General features: G+C 40.2%; 1 protein-coding gene across 1 annotated transcript in view; it reads left to right on the top strand.

The window, feature by feature from the left end:
- b3glcta (beta 3-glucosyltransferase a) overlaps positions 1-18,913 on the top strand; it is a 140,456-nt gene that overhangs the window by 93,118 nt on the left and 28,425 nt on the right. The window contains exons 5-9 of the mRNA XM_053646294.1: positions 9,428-9,504; positions 9,822-9,933; positions 12,572-12,708; positions 15,732-15,795; positions 17,794-17,925. Of these exons, the coding sequence (XP_053502269.1) occupies positions 9,428-9,504; positions 9,822-9,933; positions 12,572-12,708; positions 15,732-15,795; positions 17,794-17,925 (522 nt within the window). The remainder of the gene's footprint in view (positions 1-9,427; positions 9,505-9,821; positions 9,934-12,571; positions 12,709-15,731; positions 15,796-17,793; positions 17,926-18,913) is intronic.

Raw genomic sequence — 18,913 nt, 5'->3', positions numbered from 1 at the left:
CACATTCCTAATAATTTAATAAAAAGTTCATGAATACAATTAATCTAGAAACTGATAGGGTTGTTTTTTTGTTCTAAACAAAGAAAAAAACATTTGAAAAAAAAGTTTATATTATTATTATACAGTAATATACAACTATATAACTATATATACTCACCAGCCAAGGGCGCACGGTGGCTTAGTGGTCAGCACGATTAGTGGTCCCGACCTCCAGGGTCGGGGGTTCGATTCCCACCGTGGCCCTGTGTGTGTGGAGTTTGCATGTTCTCCCCGTGCTGCGGGGGTTTCCTCCGGGTACTCCGGTTTCCTCCCCCAGTCCAAAGACATGCATGGTAGGCTGATTGGCGTGTCCAAAGTGTCCGTAGTGTATGAATGGGTGTGTGAGTGTGTGTGTGAGTGTGCCCTGCGATGGATTGGCACCCTGTCCAGGGTGTACCCCGCCTTGTGCCCGATGCTCCCTGGGATAGACTCCAGGTCCCCCCGTGACCCTGAAAAGGATAAAGCGGTATAGAAGATGGATGGATGGACTCACCAGCCAGTTTAATAGGAACACCTGCATCCCTGCTTATTCAATCATCTGCTCGGCCAATCATGTGGCAGAATTGCGGTGCATGAAATCAAGCAGGTACAAGTCAAGAGCTTCAGTTAATGGGGAAAATATTATTTCATGTTGGAGTTGTCGAGGACAGACGAGCTGGTTGGATTTCAGATTATTTGTAAGTCCCATGAGCAGTAGTTCTGCAGGTGGAAACTCCTTGTGCATGAGAGACGTCAGTAGAGAATGGCCAGACTGGTTCTAGCTGACAGGGAGTGTATAGTGACTCAAATACCCACTCTTTACAACCAAGGTGAACAGTAAAGCATTTCAGAATGTAAAATACATCAAAACCTAAGGAGGATGAACTACAACAGCAGAAGACCACACCCGGTTCCACTCGTGTCAGCCACAGGCAGGAATCTGCAGGCTTCTGCACATCTGGACAGTCCAAGACTATAAAAACATCACCTGGTCTTTTGAGCAGAGGTACAGATGTTCCTGTTAAACTGGCTGGTGAGGATTTAACAGACATAGTTCTGATGAAGCTGTTTTATAACCTACACTTGTTTATCTCTGTCAGGGATCTCCATCTGTGCTCCTGTACTCCTGCTAAGCCTGGTCATGAGCTGATGGGCCAAATCGACGTGTTAGAGCAGAAAATGACTAAACTACACAGAGCACTGGACAGACAGGAGCACAGCTGGGCTCGCATGAGCGTGCAGAAGTGTTAGGACGACTGTAATGCAACATCTCTGTGATTGATTGAGGCACTGTTATTGTTTTTGCATGGAAGAGAGTTGATTTGTTTGGGTCCATTGTTTTTTTTTGTTTGTTTTTTTGCTGCTGTCGATCTGGTTGTTTGCGGTTCATCGATTCTGGTACTGCAGGTGCTTGTTTGGCTTTCATGTTCACTGCTTGCACGCTGCCACAAGATGTCAGCATTATCCTGGGGAATGAAGCAGTGCCTTGCGTCTGTTATAAATGCATATGAATCTAATCTAGTCTATTTTAACTGTATAAATGTTTCATAAAATATCAAGATATATATTTTCTGTATCTACAACCTGTACATTCTGCCAGCGGATTTCCACTGTGTTTACCTCGCTTGGGGTAAGATATCATTTGAAATGACGGGTGACAGTTTTGAGGTTTTAAAAATGAGATCAAAATCAGATCGGATTTTATTGGTCCGACACACCACCGCGCGCAGTACGACGTGCAGCGAAATGCTTTTTACGACTGTCTGGTGACATTACAGCAGAATTTACTTGCTTGGAAATAGAAAAAGATACCGAAGATACAGTGGATGGCAAAAAAAATAAAAATATATGAGCTGGATGTGATACAAAGTGCAGATATGTGCAGTGCACCTTTATTTGTTTATCATTTATCTATCGTTAAACATAAATATCAATTTGAATTTTAACTATAAAAACAACAAGACATAGAACACTTAACTTCCATCCATCCATCCAGTTTCCATACCGCTTATCCTGCACAGAGTCGCAGGGAGCCTGGAGCCTTTCCCAGGGAACTTGGAGCACGAGGTGGGGGACGCCGTGGACGGGGTGCCGACACATTGCAGGGCACACTTGCACACATATTCACACACTACAGACAATTTAGAAATGCCAGTCAGCCCACAACACCATGTCTTTGGACTGGGGGAGGAAACCGGAGTACCGGGAGGAAACCCCCAAAGCACGGGGAGAACATGCGAAGGTTCATCGTGCAGACACACTTAATTATACTAAACATACTGTAACCTCATGGTTCTCCAAGTCCAAGTGAGATCCACGACGCAAAGCCGGCATTTTTTTCATTTTGTTAGTTATTATGTCTATAAATAACGCCGGCCAGATTGTAATGACGTTAATAACATGGTTTCTGTGGGTGGAAAGTTTAAAACTAAACCAAACTAAACTGTCTGGCGCCAATAAATAGCCAAAATAATATTGTACACATATTCATGATTTGAAAAGTTTCATGCAGATATGATAAAGACCGTGAATACCAGTTTTTTTTCCCATCAGCGTTTATTTTACACCCCTGGCGCGATCACAAAACGCTCCCTATAAACTAACACATTCGTCGTTTACATTTATAAACCCCTGAATAATCTCCCTCTCTCTCCTATCCTTCTGACCGTCTTCATTCTTACCATCCTGAGTGTAGTGATAAATCCTCTTCTTTCTGCCATGCTCACTCTCTCTCCATCTAATCCTCATGGTCTGGCTGAGCAAACCTGTTCTCCCTTTCGGTCTGCCTATGACACACGGTCTATTTTTAAAACACATCTTAAGAAAGAAAGAAAGAAAGAAAGAAAGAAACACGCCATCTTAATTTTCACTTCCCTAACCTAGAACTTCCACGATGAACCTCTTTGTCCTTTTTGTTCGTGGATTTAACACTTCTGATGGATTTCACTTTGGCATGCACTCAAGCATCGTGGGTATCTTTTGTGGCAAATTTACACAAATCCTCAGACTGTTTTACTCTGTAAAAGCTCTGCGATGCTCCTGGCCAGGTGAATTGCAGTGCATGGTTTCCTCTCTTAACATTAAGAGTTCAGTCTTGATGTCATCAGACCGTGGAATTCAGTTTCCCACCGTCTGATGGTCCATTTGGTCTCTTTTACTGAGAAGCTATTTCATCATAATAATCTAATTTGTGGATTTCTGCAGAGATGGTCTCCTTTTTCCACGTGGAAACACTGGAGTTCTTGGTCGCCTCTGTGACTGTAGCCCTTCTTCCCAGTTTGATCGGTTCGGCTGGGCGACAGCTCTAGGAAGAGTCTCTGGACCTTTACGGCTGCCGGTTTTATTTTTAACTTGCCTCAGTGATTGATGGACAAGTCCCTTAAACCTGTGACTTTTTTTGGCTCTGTCATGCTCTGTGATATGTGGGCCTTTTTATATAGACATGCCTCTCATGTAATGATACAGATTAGCAGTGAAATAAGGAATGCGAAATCCTTGTGGAACTCATTAACTGCTTGCTCTTAGATCCTAATGAAACTCTAAATGAGTGCTTTATTAAAAGCAAGAGTACGGTTAAGCCTGTAGATAAAAAGCTCACAGACAGTGCTGGGATTAACTGTAAAACATAAATAAGTGCTGAGACTAAAGCACCTAATTAGAGTGTTAAAGATGTTGGCCTTTTCCGATTAGGATTAGATTACATCAAGCTTATTCCAATAAAATAAGTGAAGTAGCATTTCATAATTTACAACATACTATTCAATGCACTGTCTGTTCTTCAGTTAGATTTTTAAAATTATGATTAATATTGCTGCGGGGGTTTCCTCCGGGTGCTCCGGTTTCCTCCCCCAGTCCAAAGACATGCATGGTAGGCTGATTGGCGTGTCTAAAGTGTCCGTAGTGTATGAATGGGTGTGTGAGTGTGTATGTGATTGTGCCCTGCGATGGATTGGCACCCTGTCCAGGGTGTACCCTGCCTTGTGCCCCATGCTCCCTGGGATAGACTCCAGGTTCCCCGTGACCCTGAAAAGGATAAAGCGGTATAGAAGGTGGATGGATGGATAGATGGATAATAATGATGTTTTAGAGTATTTTCTTTATTTTGTCATTTAAACAAAGATGAAAAATGTAGGATATTCAGGAAAATAAAACTTTGACAGGCAGTGTGCTTATTTGTGATATTTAAGTTTTAAACGGTGAAAACACTTCTCTTTTTTTTCTTTCTTTGTGGAGTATGTTTTGCAGGTCAGAGAGAAGAAGAAAAAAAAACCTCAAAACTGTAGAACTGTAATACAACAAAATGATGGAAAATGCGAGTGGCTCTAAATGCACAGTACTTTAAGCATGTACATTATAGTGAATTGTTTTGATTTTGAACATTACTATACAGAATCAACACTTTTATGGCTCTATATATTATACACAGTACAACAACATCCAGACTGTACTGGAATGGGAATAGTGCGTGATGGATTTGGATGTGATGTACTTGATGTTTTCACCAGTAGGGGGAGAAAGCAGCAGACATAAAGACTGCCCTGAAGCATCATTACTGCCAACCAAGTCTCACACATAGCATTACTGTCTTGTGCTAGATTGGGATTTTCTGTTATTTTGGGCTGCTTTTGGTTGAATATGAAATAATTTTTTACAACCCTCTCAAAATGACACCATAAATTCCATTGTTTAATGATGTAACCTGAGCTGAATATTAAAGGTGTCCATGGGGCTCTTCATACTCAGAAGCTTTTTCTGAGCTTTCTAGGGCTTGAAATTGGTAATAAATAAATAAATAAATAAATAAAGGATTCACAAAGCACAACTCTGTGGTAATCTTATAATATGAAATACTAGATAAATGTAACTATATTCAAGACATTTTCCCTCGCTAAGATGTCTTTTTTTTTTTAAAGTGTGTTAAGTGGCGTTCATATAGCGCTGTATTCAGCGTCTGCGACTTAAGTTCAAGGTTTGTCAAATCTTTATGAGTTGTGTTATGCACATGGTGAAGTATTATTCTGGTATCTCCATTCAGATGACACAAATCCCCCGTATGTAGTTCCTACCTCGATTATTTCCACATTTTTCTTTAGTATAGGTGTCCTAGTTACGTGTCTCAATAGCATCAATTTATCTCAATAGCAAGTATTTAAGCTTGAAAAAAGAAAAAAAAACAGGGGATAGAAAATGCACACTGAAGAAGGAAAAAGCTTGTGGTGATCCACTTTCGACCATGCTCAGGGCTGACTTTATCACGGCTGGGTAATGACGTAACAAGGAAAATTGTGTTTTGATTTTGATTCACTCAGCTGCTGTGTGGTGTTTATTACGTGCCTGAGGCCTATAGAGTGCCATGCCTGCTGTGGAAGCATGATCAAACACATTCCCATAAATCAGTACTGTAGCATATTTTAATAGGAAAGTCAGAGGGAGCAAAAAAACAAGGCGAGACAAATATGAGATCAATAGTAAATATGAAAAAAAAGGAACACTTTATATATTGTTTGTCATTTTTCAAGAGGACGAGTGGTACGAGTTAATAACTATAGCTGCTTGTTTTAGGATTTCAGCTTTTATTTCCAGGTTTTTTCATCTAGATGTCTTAAATAACGTAAAGAAAAAAAAAATAGAACTTTTTGTATCAGACCACCCAGTTTTTAGGCGAGCAAAAGTATAGAAACATCTCCCTTGATTTGTGAGGCTTTTCCAGGATTATACTGCAAATAAATAAATAAATAAATAAATGATTATAATAATGTCACGGTGCTGTAATGTATATGTGAACAAATAACAGGTCCTTCTTCTTCTTCAGCTTTTTTCAGGTGTTGTTTGTTTCGGGGGGATTCTCCCTTCAGTCTCCTCTTCGAGAGGTGAAACGCATGCTCGATTAGCTTAGGGTCTAGACTTTTTCTTCTGTGTATGTGACCGAGAGATCAAGCCGGTTTTCAAATCGGAAGCCCTATTTAATAGTGTAAACAGCCATTCCCATCAGGGCCTGGTATTAATCCAGCTTAGCACTAATGAATTTGCACGTGCGCTTTGGCATGTTTAGGTGTACGCTGTGTTTTATATGTCTGGGATAATTTATTCGAACTGGCAGTGACCCAAACACACTTTAGAGCATGTTGTGAGATGAAGTTCATGTGTATTCTACGATGTTTATTCTAGCTACAGCCTGAAATGTGAAACTTCAATCAAGCAATGAATTTATTATGACTTCATAATGATGTAATAAGGAAATCTGCACTTTAATTGATGTTGACACAGTTTTTGCGTGTGTGTGTGTGTGTGTGTGTGTGTGTGTGTGTGTGTGTGTGTGTTATAGTCTGGAGTCCTATAAAGAGCCATAATCTCCTGTACTGGTATGGTTTTAAGGGTTTTAACCAAAATTTTATTCTTTTTTTTTTTTAACAATGATCTTCTTTGCTGTTATTTTCTGGCAGAACTCAGGGTTCAGGGATTGCAGCACAAAAAATACTTGCTTTATCTTTGCCAATGATGAATAGCATTTAAATTGATTTACACACTTTCTGGCAGATGATTTAGAAGAAAAAGCAAGTGGTTGGCTTTTTTAAAAAAAAAAAGAAACTGGTTTTCAGACTGCTGAAGGAGCTGGAAGGTCGTGAACATGTCAGCGTAAATGACTCCCAATGAGCTTCTTACCACTTCCAGTTTTTTTTTTTTTTCTTTCTGGAATATGTATGAGCCTTCAAATACAAGCAAAAACTTTAAATCAGAGTGTTTGCATTTGGTCCCCTCTCAGGACTTTTAAGAGCCTTTTAAATTTTCCACTGATGTCCACCAGACAGATTAGCATCATTAGGTAAGAGCATGTGTGAGCAGGGCGCGGTTAACTGCGATGTGCTAATTAACGACGCATAATGGTGGACGGAGCGTCACTGAAGAGGTTCATTCTGCCCAGTCCCATGTGACACCAGGCAGTAGCAGGTCTCACTGACCCCAGTCATTATCATCATCATCTTTTCCATCAGCGTTCACTGCTCAGTTGCAGTTTTAGCAGCCTGCACGCGGTGAAATCACACCGAGATCTGTGACTTTCTGACCGTCTGCACATCGTCCTCCCTTTCAAGGCATGGGTGGAATACACAGAGGATAGAGAGTAGGTTTTTAAACCCTTCTGGTTACCCTTTAGCATGTCTGTGTAACATTCTAAAGTCTCACTAATGTGTTTAGCCTAGAAAGAAACCGAAGTTTACAAGATTTTCTTTCTAGATGTCGTGCAAGCTGAGTGCTCAAAAGGAGAAAATGCAACATAGTGCTAGGAGAGGTCCGTTGTTGAGGGGATCATCAAAATGATTGTTGTATAGCAACGCCTAGGAAGAGGAACATCTTCATTGTTCAGTGCTGGACTTTTTTCCCCCCGTAGTTTCAAGTCTTTTGTGCGGATTTTGAGATTTTTGCTGAAACTGGTTAATAATATTAGCTCTTTAAAAGTACAATAGCACTTTCAAAACCACTCAAAATGAGCTGCCTGACTGCATAGCAGACTGTTTCCTGTTGCTGACTCGCAACTGTTTATTATTACAGGGTTAGTTGAAAAATTCATTAGGTCGTACCTTATAGGATATATAAGTCAAGTATGATAGCTTCTCGACTTCATTTCGTATAATCATTATTAATGTCATTCTGCCCCACCATAATCTATGGTCACATGCCACCGCTGGTATACAGTACACATAATATATAAAGAGGGAAGATTCAATACCGTCTGTGATAAAAATGACCATTTGAGTCACTTTAACACAATTAAGATCGTCTAGGTGGACTCGGATCGATAGAGGTGTCTAACCGGGTCTGCATCCTGTAAAGGACACAAAAGAACCCGAAAGCACTTAAGCGTTCTTGTGATAAAAGCTTAGGGGCTCTGGTTTATGTGTTGGCACAAGCAGAACAGCTTCAAACAGTAAACCTTTATCGTGGCTCGTCTGGGACGAAATATTTGCATATAAGTTGACCATAAATGAAAGTCAAAAAAATTTCAAAGAGAAACTGAGAGATTAAGCTGTGTTTCAGACTTCTCAAATGTGGAAATGGGTCCGATTGACCCGTAACGTAATAGGAGGGTTTAAATGATATCATAGTACAGTCTAACAGTCTCTTAATAATATATTCACTTCAACCCAAGTCCCATTTAAAAATAAATAAATAAATAAATAAATGATTGTCGAACTTAGCACTATGTACACCTGCTTTGTTTTTAATATGTTATGGATCAAGGCCACACTGTAAAACCGGATTTAACTCCCAAACGTTTGAGGAAACTTAATTACCTCAAAATTTTCAAGTTGATAAATCGATTTCCTGAAGCCAAATACACTTCAATATAACAAAAAAAAATGACTCAAACTTTGTAATTTGAAATAAAATTGTGTTATATTGAAGTGTATTTGGCTTCAAGAAATCGATTTCTCAACTTAGAAATTTTGAGGTAGTTAGTTTCCTCAAACGTTTTGAGCTAAATGAACTTACCCGGTTTTACAGTGCGAAAAAAGCTCGTTAATCTAAACCTATAGTGATGATGAGTCTTTATTGATCACATATACAGATGTACAATGAAATTCTTTTCTTCACATACCCCAGCATGTTAGGAAGCTGGGGGTCAGAGCACAGGGTCAGCTATGATACAGCGCCCCCTGGAGGAGAAAGGGTTAAGGGCCTTGCTCAAGGGCCCAACAGTGGCAGCTTGGCAGTGCTGGGGCTTGAACCCCCGACCTTCTGCTCACTAACCCAGAGACTTAAGGGGCAGTGGTGGCTTAGCGGTTAAGGCTCTGGGTGACTGAAGCACGCAGAACTGTCTCTGCTCAGCACAAAACTCTTGTTAGCGACTCACCGTTTTAAGCTCTTTTTTCTTTTTTTTATTGACTCACTCATAAATGGCATTTAAGATATGCACATAGAGGACTTTTTTTTTTTTTTCCTCATTACTCTTTAATCCTCCTATTATGCCTACTACAAAAAGCTCACGTCCTAGAACATCTGTCATCATTTGCATCAGTACGATATTAAAGTGCCCAGTATAGCTGCTATCAATCTAGATTAAATATGAGATGAATGGATTGGGATAAGGGCTGACATTGTTTATTGCTTTGTGCGTAAAGCTAGAAAACGGGTGATTTTTAGCTAGTCAGATTATAAGGATTTAAACCAATAGAAAGATATTACAAAATTGCTGCAGTAATTGCTCAATTTCAGTCATAAATAGAATATTACCTGAACTGAAAAGACTTACTGCTCAAGTAGCGCAGAAGCGCTAAGCAACTAGCTAAATCTGTTTAACACCTGATGAACACATTTTCATAAGTCATCTGAGTGGAATCCGCGCGTATATTACCCATAACCTATAAAACGGCTTTTTTGTTATAGATTTCCAACTTTCTTTTCTGTTCAGAGCCTTCCAGCCGTCCTGCTTCTTCACACACTGTCTGAGAACGAGGGAGACTGGAGCATTCTTCCCCTACTGCCTTAGTAAGTGCACTCGCCCCATCTGTGCTCATATGGCCATTACACACACATACACACACAGACGGATGAGCAGATGTAAATCATAAAAAACACACCGCATGGATCCAACTGACTCCATCTGCTGTGATGAAGCTTTTACAGCTCAAAGGAATGTAGTATAGATTTCTCTCCATCAATACCGCATTGTTTGGTTGTTAACGATTCTCAGTAGATACTCATAATAGAGACACTTTTATCTAAACGCGATGAAATGCTTGGCACGGTGAACATCATTAACAAAACAGAGCATATGAGTGTATCATATCCGTTTCTTCCTTTAGCTTATCCTCTCACTTTGGGAAAAACTCCTCATGGGTGATGTTTCTTGAAGAGGAAACGAGCGTAAAGCTGGAGAAACTTCACAGAGTCCTCAAGACGTTTGAGCGCAGAAAAGTAAGTGCACCGTTTTTTTTTTTAAAGAAAAAAAAAAAGGTTTGTCTTGAAATCTTACATGTCACATCATTATATACAGTCTGATTCGAAAGTATTGGAACAGCAAGGCTAGTTCTGTTGTTTTCGCTGTACGTTGAAGGCATTTGGGTTCGAGATCAAAAGGTTAAACTCATGATGGAATGAATTCAGAAGTTTACAGGAACTTCTTGTCTGGCGGTTTACAGAGAAATGCATCCAAGTTAATCACTTCATCAAGACCATGCAAGACAATGATCTAGAACTCAACAAAGGACTTTATCGTGGGGGGAAAAAGTGGAAGGTTTTTGAAGTCAATCACCAGACCTTAACCCAACTGAGCAGCATTTCTCCTCCTGAAGAGGAGACTTGTGCTGCTAATGTCTTGCTGCCAGACACCACAGCACACATTCAGAGGTCTTGTGGAGTTTATGCCTAGACACGTCAGAGCTGTTTTGGTGGCACAAGGAGGACCTACACGATATTAAGCACATGGTTTTAATGTTATGGCTGACGGGTGTAAGTGAACAGTTTCCTGGTGGGGACTTTTAGCTTGTGTTGGACATATCTTTCAGTATCTTTGCACACATATGTTGGTAAATAAGACTCCGTGTTCGGACAACCGATATAAAGGGAACGTACATCATGTGTAGAATAATGAGACGACGCATTATGATCGTGTTGGCAGTTCGATATTTGAAATGTTAGGCTTGTTAAACTGTCTGAGAGATTGTTTAGAAGGAGGCAAACACTGATGCTGTGTGTTAGACTGCAGAGTTTTCACTGCTGACCTTTGATTCGCGGTACAATTTGAAAGACATGATCGTCAGACAGCAGCATTCTAGGTATAAACTGCTAAAAATGCCGAAAAGACTCTTTAGCAGTTTTGTAAACACTGGCACAAAGCAGACGGACAGGCATTCAGGCCCAGAACAATGAGCAAGAAGGGAGTCATAGTGGCAAAAAAAAATCTCCTCCATCAATAGCAAATTTTTTTTATTCATTCAGAGTGGAACTCCCTTGATGTCTCCCTTAGGCACTGTAGAGAATACCGTGGCTGAGATTGTTTCTTTGATACACAGCGTAGGTCTGTGGTTTGCTCTGACAATACACTTTGGGGTATTGTTGGTCTGTGCTTTTCTGAAATACTTGTGAAAACCTTTCCATAGACCTGTTGGCATCGATTGCCCGCGATGTTGTACTTTTTATGATGAAATTCTTTAAATATTTATTTCGAACCCAAACTCCTAAACAAGTAGTAGACATCTTCCAGATGACATCGCTAGGGATCATGTGCACTTCAGCTCCGGCTTTTTAGACTAGACGAGATGATTGACAGACATTGTTGTGTTAAAGCAGCTTTATAGAAATCCAGGTGTTGATTTGGATCTCAGATGTGCAAGTCTGTAGTGACAGTGGCAGAGAAACTGTCTGAGATGGAATAAGGACGAAGCCTTATGAGGAACCAGAATCAAACCTGTGCCCTTCCTGTACTCCCACTGGATAATTATACTAAATAGTAATAGGGTCTAAAAACAAAGAACAAAATGCATTTAAAGTATGTTCTTATATGGAGCATCCATCCATCTTCTATACCGCTTTATCCTTCCTTCAGGGTCACGGGGGAACCTGGAGTCTATCCTAGGGAGCATGGGGCACAAGGCGGGGTACACCCTGGACAGGGTGCCAATCCATCGCAGGGCACAATCACTTACACTCACACACCCATTCATACACTACAGACACTTTGGACACGCCAATCAGCCTACCATGCATGTCTTTGGACTGGGGGAGGAAACCGGAGTACCCGGAGGAAACCCCCGCAGCACGGGGAGAACATGCAAACTCCACACACACAGGGCCACGGTGGGAATCGAACCCCCGACCCTGGAGGTGCTAGGCGAACGTGCTGACCACTAAGCCACCATTCTTATATGGCGCATTTAAAAAAAAAAAAAAAAAAAGATATAATGTAATTCTTTATAAAAGTGAGAACTGGCAGTGTATTAAAATTCACAGTTCAGGAGGAAAGTCTTTCTTAGACAACTTTGAGGAGAGAAATGTCATAAAAGTCATAAATGTCCTCCTTCTGCAGCGGTGGACGGATTTCTCCTGCTTATCATTCACACACTCAAGGTCTTCCAGACGGCGTCATTTTATTTCTGGCAACTGGCCAGCGTTCAAAACAATAAAGTCTTAGAAAATGAGGATAGCTCTAGTACACTAAAGGTTTTTGTTGTTGTTGTTGTTGTTGTTGTTGTTGTTGTTGTTAATCTCTCTGGAGGAACCACAAGTCAATTGCAGTAAAAACATTTTAACACGCACTGCTTTTAATTTCAAATTACTTCAACAGTTGTACTTATTTTTATACCATTGTCTATAAGATTCGTGGTCATTTCTTCCTGTATATGCTGTACTCATTAAATTAGTTAGTAGATAGTGAACATATGGTACTCAATCACCAACTCACCAACAGTACCACTTTATTAGGAACACCTGCTCATTCATGCAAATATGCAGTCAACCAATCATGTCGCAGCAGTGCAGTGCATGAACTCATGGATGTTTTCTTTGACGTTTGATGAGAATTACTCTCACTCCTCCCTCTTTTCTGTGCCTTCAGGAGTGGTTTCTTGGCAAGCCGCTTCACGATGAAGAATCCACCATCATCCACCATTACGCCTTCGCTGAGAACCCGTCTGCCTTCAAGTACCCAGACTTCAGTGCAGGCTGGGCCCTGAGCATGCCGCTCGTCAACAGGTCAGACGGGATCTCTCACTTTCAGCTCAGCTAATAATGTGAATGGCGTGACGCTAGGAGGCAAAGTCACACACAACGGAAGTGAGAGATGGGACATGAAATTGTTCAGGCTGTTGCGGCGCTGCAATTTTCTTAACCTCATTCAACAAGGCTTTTCTACGACTAACCAATTACTAAGCAGCAAGACACCACCAGAGATTCTATAATGTGTGTTGTTTTTACCAGACATCGTAGGATGAACAAACATGGCATCATTTGACATGTAAATGACATAATATTGGCATTTACATCATCTTACTTTAATGATGAGACTAATGCTGGCTTAACACGCTGAAGTAATATATGGTTAATAGGAGACTTCTTGGCTCACCTCGGTCTCCAGTTGGCAGAGCTGTAGGCACCGTAATTAGCAGGAAGGAGCCAGTTGTGATTCGGTGAGACATGGTCAAGGAAGAACAGTTCAATAGTTGCTTTCTTGTCAACAATAAAACAGTGATGAAGCTGAATTCGTATTTCTTCCCTAGGCATAAATGCCTGGCATAAAAAGAAAGTATTATGTAAAATAACAGATCTAGTTTCCATGGAGAAAAATCAAGGAGGCTGTCAGGGACCGGCAAAAACAAAAGCAATTGAGATTCTTGGAACAAACCTACCTTCTGATTTCCTGATTAAACCACATGACATTGAACCCCTCGGAAAATGATATGCAAAAGATGTTTACAGCAGACAATTTATTGGCATACACCACAAACAAAATGAATTTCACTCATAGACCAATAAAATCTGTGGATTTTACCTGCAGAGACAGAAGAACTGTAGCAGGTTCTCCAAGAAGCCTGGAAAGACCAACCAGAATTTATTTAGTTTAAACACGTGTACAAATGTGATTCGATAGTTTTATATATATATATATATATATATATATATATATATATATATATATATATATATATATATATATATATATAATTGGTTGTTTTATTGTTTACTGCTCAATGTCGCAATAAATCTGATATTTATTTTATTAACTTCATAATAATGTACTCATTACTTCATAACTTTTTTTTTAAATTAAGCAACGTGGAGTTTGTTGTATGAGTATATTTTGCAACACCTAGCTTTCTGTGTATCAAAGTATTGTGCTTGGTTTGAAGGTTTTGCAATATCGCATATTGTAAGTGACTAAATAACAACTGTGTGGCCCTCGCCAACTGCTATAAACAAATAACCTCAGATGACAACAACAACAACAAAAAAAAACCACAGCAGATTTCATTATGTAAACCTAACCCTAACCTACATTCAGAAACCAGGTGGGGGAAAAAATCAGTGCTCACTTCCTACTTCCACAATCTTAGAGTTAATTAGCAGCCAGGTGTTACTAATGAAATGCTCAAGATTAGTTAATCATCAAGAAGTGTGACTACCTCTATAAAAGCAGAACGCGGCACTCGGGTGTGTCTACATCATGTCAAAAGGAAAGGACATCAACCGTGATCTTAGATAAGCAATTGTTGCTGCTCATCAGCCTGAGAAGCTTTGATGGGTTGTATGGTATAGTATACGGTGTTGATCAGTAGGTGCTTTGTGCTGTCATTTTTTTAAATATATATATATATATATATATATATATATATATATATATATATATATATATATATATATATATATATATATGTCCATATAACTTCCACTTCACCTCAGCAGCCCACAGCACTGTTTTCTGGCAAGATGCTGTCCATGGTGCTGAAGCTGTGCTGGATACTAATATTCTGGGCTCTCATTCATCAATCATCCATATACATAGCTTTGAGCCGTACTTGTGCATACACACACATCAAAACAGAGAATGTGATTTATCTTGCGATTTCCCTGTGCATGAGGATGTGTGTGTATTTACACACATTCCTAACCACGCGTATGCAGAATCCCCTCGTGACAGAAAAGTGTAATCGTGAGTAAACTGATTAGGAGGAGCTCTCGTCACAATTCTTTTCAGTCATGTCAGAGTCGTTACTGATTATGGTGCTCACAAGGGGCAGACATGTGACACAGACAAAATGTGAAGCGAAATCACATGAGAAGAGTGATTGCTGCGAGTGATGAATGGCTCGTCCATCATTTTGTTTGCCCAGTGCAATTTTAGTTGATCTCTGTCCACGGGATTTTAGCCATGATTATGATTCAGTGAGAAATTGAAAAAAAAAAATTTCCCAACCAACTATGAGCTGAACAATGAAACATCTTATGTACATTCATTTTGCTCAACAAGCTGCAATAGATTACGTTTTCAAATACTTCAGCAGAAATAAAAAAATATGTAAATGTAGTTGTCATTTTTGGAGCAGTAATTGGAGCAATGGTCTGCACACATTTTTTTAAAAAATAGATTTTGTATTTTTTTTCTTTCTTTCTTTTAAACACCCCACTCATGGAAATGTTACTGTACATATACCTTTTTTATACTCTACTTCGTATAGCAGTTAATCTATTTCATTTTCAGTCAAGTTCATCATCTTAGACCTTTTGACGTGTCATGTTGTCCGTACCGTCCAGTGTCACAAGCAGGCTAGAGGGCTGTTTACCATATATGGCAATTTGGGGGCGTTTCTGTATGTAAATGAGGGCTGGCCCTCACAAGCACATCAGTTTAGAACGTGACGGATTTCTTATCCTCTAGGGTGTACGGCCGTCTGCCAATTTCCTTATGTGTACCGGCAGTCCTTGTGCACGAATTCAGACGTTGTTCTGCAAACACTTTGCGAAATGAAAGCCCTGGAGTTTCCTGATCAGTACTGCCACTGTATATTAAAAGCTGGCAGGTTCTCAGAGGAGTAACTAATCACATTTTATCACTGTGTCCCAAGAATAAATGCAAAACTCACAAATTAGAACAGAGAATCAATTATAAGTATATGAACTGTCAATTATAATATAGATGTCACAATATGTGATGTAATTGATTCTCGACTTATGTTTAATTGGGTGCTTATAAAGCTATTTGAATGGATTTTTCATTTCAGGCTCTCCAACAAGGTACAAGAACAGTCTCTGAAGTCGGACTTCACCATAGACCTCAAACATGAGGTGAGTCGAATTGTTGTATTGATCACCAGTCATGAAGCTCATGAATTTTATATATTATTTTCGGATTTACATCCGCTATGCTGACTACTGATTTTCTCTTTGTACTAGCAAGCACTCTGATCTCTCATCATGTCCTTTTTTTTTTTTTTTATATACACGGCTTTTCATCCAGGCGGCTGTTGAATTTGAAATAGTCACGCCGCAGTGTCAAGGACCTTTTCAGATCGGCAATTCCACTCTGTCTCTCTTTCCATCTCTCTCTTCATGCACTCTTTTTTTTTTTTTTTTAAACACCTTGTCTCCTAAAAGTTTCTTTTGACTCCCTATCACTGCACACCTTCTGTCCTCTCTCTCTCTTAAATTAAATCACCTTCATAACACCTTTATCTTGCTTTTTTGCTTTCTTTTTCAATTTCTTTCGTATCTCTTTGGCGTCAGCTCTCTTACCTTTGGTGCACAGGGCTGGCTTTTTTTCTGGTTTTTTTTTTTTTTTTGGCCTCTGGATGTACTGTAAAACTCACATTTCCTTGCCTATGAAAGTACACGATAAGTCTGAAAACTAATGGAAAAGTCTGAAGATGTTCCCATTAGTTTCAGCCCATAGTGTGAAAGTAAGGTGTTAGAATATGTTTGGAATATAAAACATAATGGGAGCTATTAATGTAGCCTTCATATATTTCTAGCCTTCAGCTTTAGGATTTGCACATGTGACTCTTCAGTGAATTTTGGATTTGAGGTTATTTAAGGGTTTGACAAGAATAGTATTGAGAAATTGAAGCATTGCAAGGCCTCAGGAAGGGTCCCTGTGGAGGTTTTAAGTCATCTAGGTCAGTCTGAATGTCTGTTAGGGGAATATCTAGGAAATGGACTTGGGTTTTAATGTTGAAAACATTTCTTCACCCGAGGTGTTTCATCAGTTGTTGTGAAAGGTGAGAAATCCCTCACTTACTCTCATACAGCATCGGAATGTCGAGGTTGTTCTCCGAAGGTCTCAGACGTCTCCCAGATTGGAAAAAAAAAATCTCATTGAATTTACTTAATTCAAAGTATACATCGGTTCCACATGAATGAAGTGAGTTACACTAACACAGTTTGTTTTTGTACGTTCAACATGATTTGATCCTGTATTTTTAAACCCCTGAATGTAATCGTACTCTGCACTCTTCAGCTCAGGGTCAAGCCCAGGTCATTGACGTGGTGAAGCAGTGATGTTACCCACTTTTGTCCTTCAAGCCCTAGCACCACCAAGCTGTCAATGTTGGGCCCTTGAGCAAGGCCCTTAACCCTCTCTGCACCATGGCTTACCCTGAGCTCTGAACCCAGCTTCTTTTATCAGACTGTTAGTCTAGCCTAGCACCTCCAGGGTCGGGGGTTCGATTCCCACCGTGGCCCTGTGTGTGTGGAGTTTGCATGTTCTCCCCGTGCTGCGGGGGTTTCCTCGGGGTACTCCGGTTTCCTCCCCCAGTCCAAAGACATGCATGGTAGGCTGATTGGCGTGTCTAAAGTGTCCGTAGTGTATGAATGGGTGTGTGAGTGTGTATGTGATTGTGCCCTACGATGGATTGGCACCCTGTCCAGGGTGTACCCCGCCTTGTGCCCGATGCTCCCTGGGATAGGCTCCAGGTTCCCCGAGACCCTGAAGGAATTATAAGTGGTATAGAAGTTGGATGGATGTGCATTTCAAGCATTACAAATTCAATCTGAATCACAAACTGACCAGAGAAACAAAACTTTACTTGCTTTGCAAACTTCACAGTCAGACAATGAGAGAATTCTTATTCTATACAGGCATGTTTCATGTTGTCTATTTTAATGTTAAGCTGGAATGAGTTGGCATGAAATGATGAAATGTTGACTAAACTGTATTTTTGGTGAAAGACGAAAACTATTAGTATAAAAAAAAAGCTCGAAATCAGCGCATATTGAAAAGAACAGGGGTCTAATATTTCAACACAGATGGTAGTAGTAACTCACTACTAGTGTGTGTTGATGTTCTAGGTGGCGCTGTACATCTGGGATGAAGGTAAAGGGCCTCGGCTCACGGCTGTTCCTGAACTGTGTACGTTGCCGGAGCGTTCTCCTCAAGCCCAGGGCTGTGCCACTACTGTAAACACACACTCACCACTGTGTGTAGGTAAACACAACATCTGTCAAGCACACTCAGAAATTTCACTCAACTTTTACTCTTCATCAGTGAACTCAGTGCAGGAATATTCAACATACTGTACATGTACAACATACAGCATACAGTCTATAGTCACGTACAACATACAACATACAGCACGCAGTCTATAGTCACGTACAACATACAGCATGCAGTCTATAGTCACATACAACATACAGCATACAGTCTATAGTCACATACAACATACAGCACGCAGTCTATAGTCACGTACAACATACAGCATACAGTCTATAGTCACGTACAACATACAGCATGCAGTCTATAGTCACATACAACATACAGCACGCAGTCTATAGTCACGTACAACATACAGCACACAGTCTATAGTCACGTACAACATACAGCACACAGTCTATAGTCACATACAACATACAGCATACAGTCTATAGTCACGTACAACATACAGCATACAGTCTATAGTCACGTACAACATACAGCATACAGTCTATAGTCACGTACAACGTACAGCATACAGTCTATAGTCACGTACAACGTACAGCATGCAGTCTATAGTCACGTACAACGTACAGCATGCAGTCTATAGTCACGTACAACGTACAGCATGCAGTCTATAGTCACGTACAACGTACAGCATGCAGTCTATAGTCACGTACAACATACAGCATGCAGTCTATAGTCACGTACAACATACAGCATGCAGTCTATAGTCACGTACAACATACAGCATACAGTCTATAGTCACGTACAACATACAGCATACAGTCTATAGTCACGTACAACATACAGCATGCAGTCTATAGTCACGTACAACATACAGCATGCAGTCTATAGTCACGTACAACATACAGCATACAGTCTATAGTCACGTACAACATACAGCACGCAGTCTATAGTCACGTACAACATACAGCACGCAGTCTATAGTCACGTACAACATACAGCATGCAGCACGCAGTCTATAGTCACGTACAA

The sequence above is a fragment of the Ictalurus furcatus genome, chromosome 17 (assembly GCF_023375685.1).
Source record: "Ictalurus furcatus strain D&B chromosome 17, Billie_1.0, whole genome shotgun sequence".
Classification (NCBI taxonomy): Eukaryota; Metazoa; Chordata; class Actinopteri; order Siluriformes; family Ictaluridae; genus Ictalurus; species Ictalurus furcatus.
The sequence above is the reverse complement of the archived record's forward strand: the minus strand, read 5'-3'. Positions and strand labels throughout refer to the sequence as shown.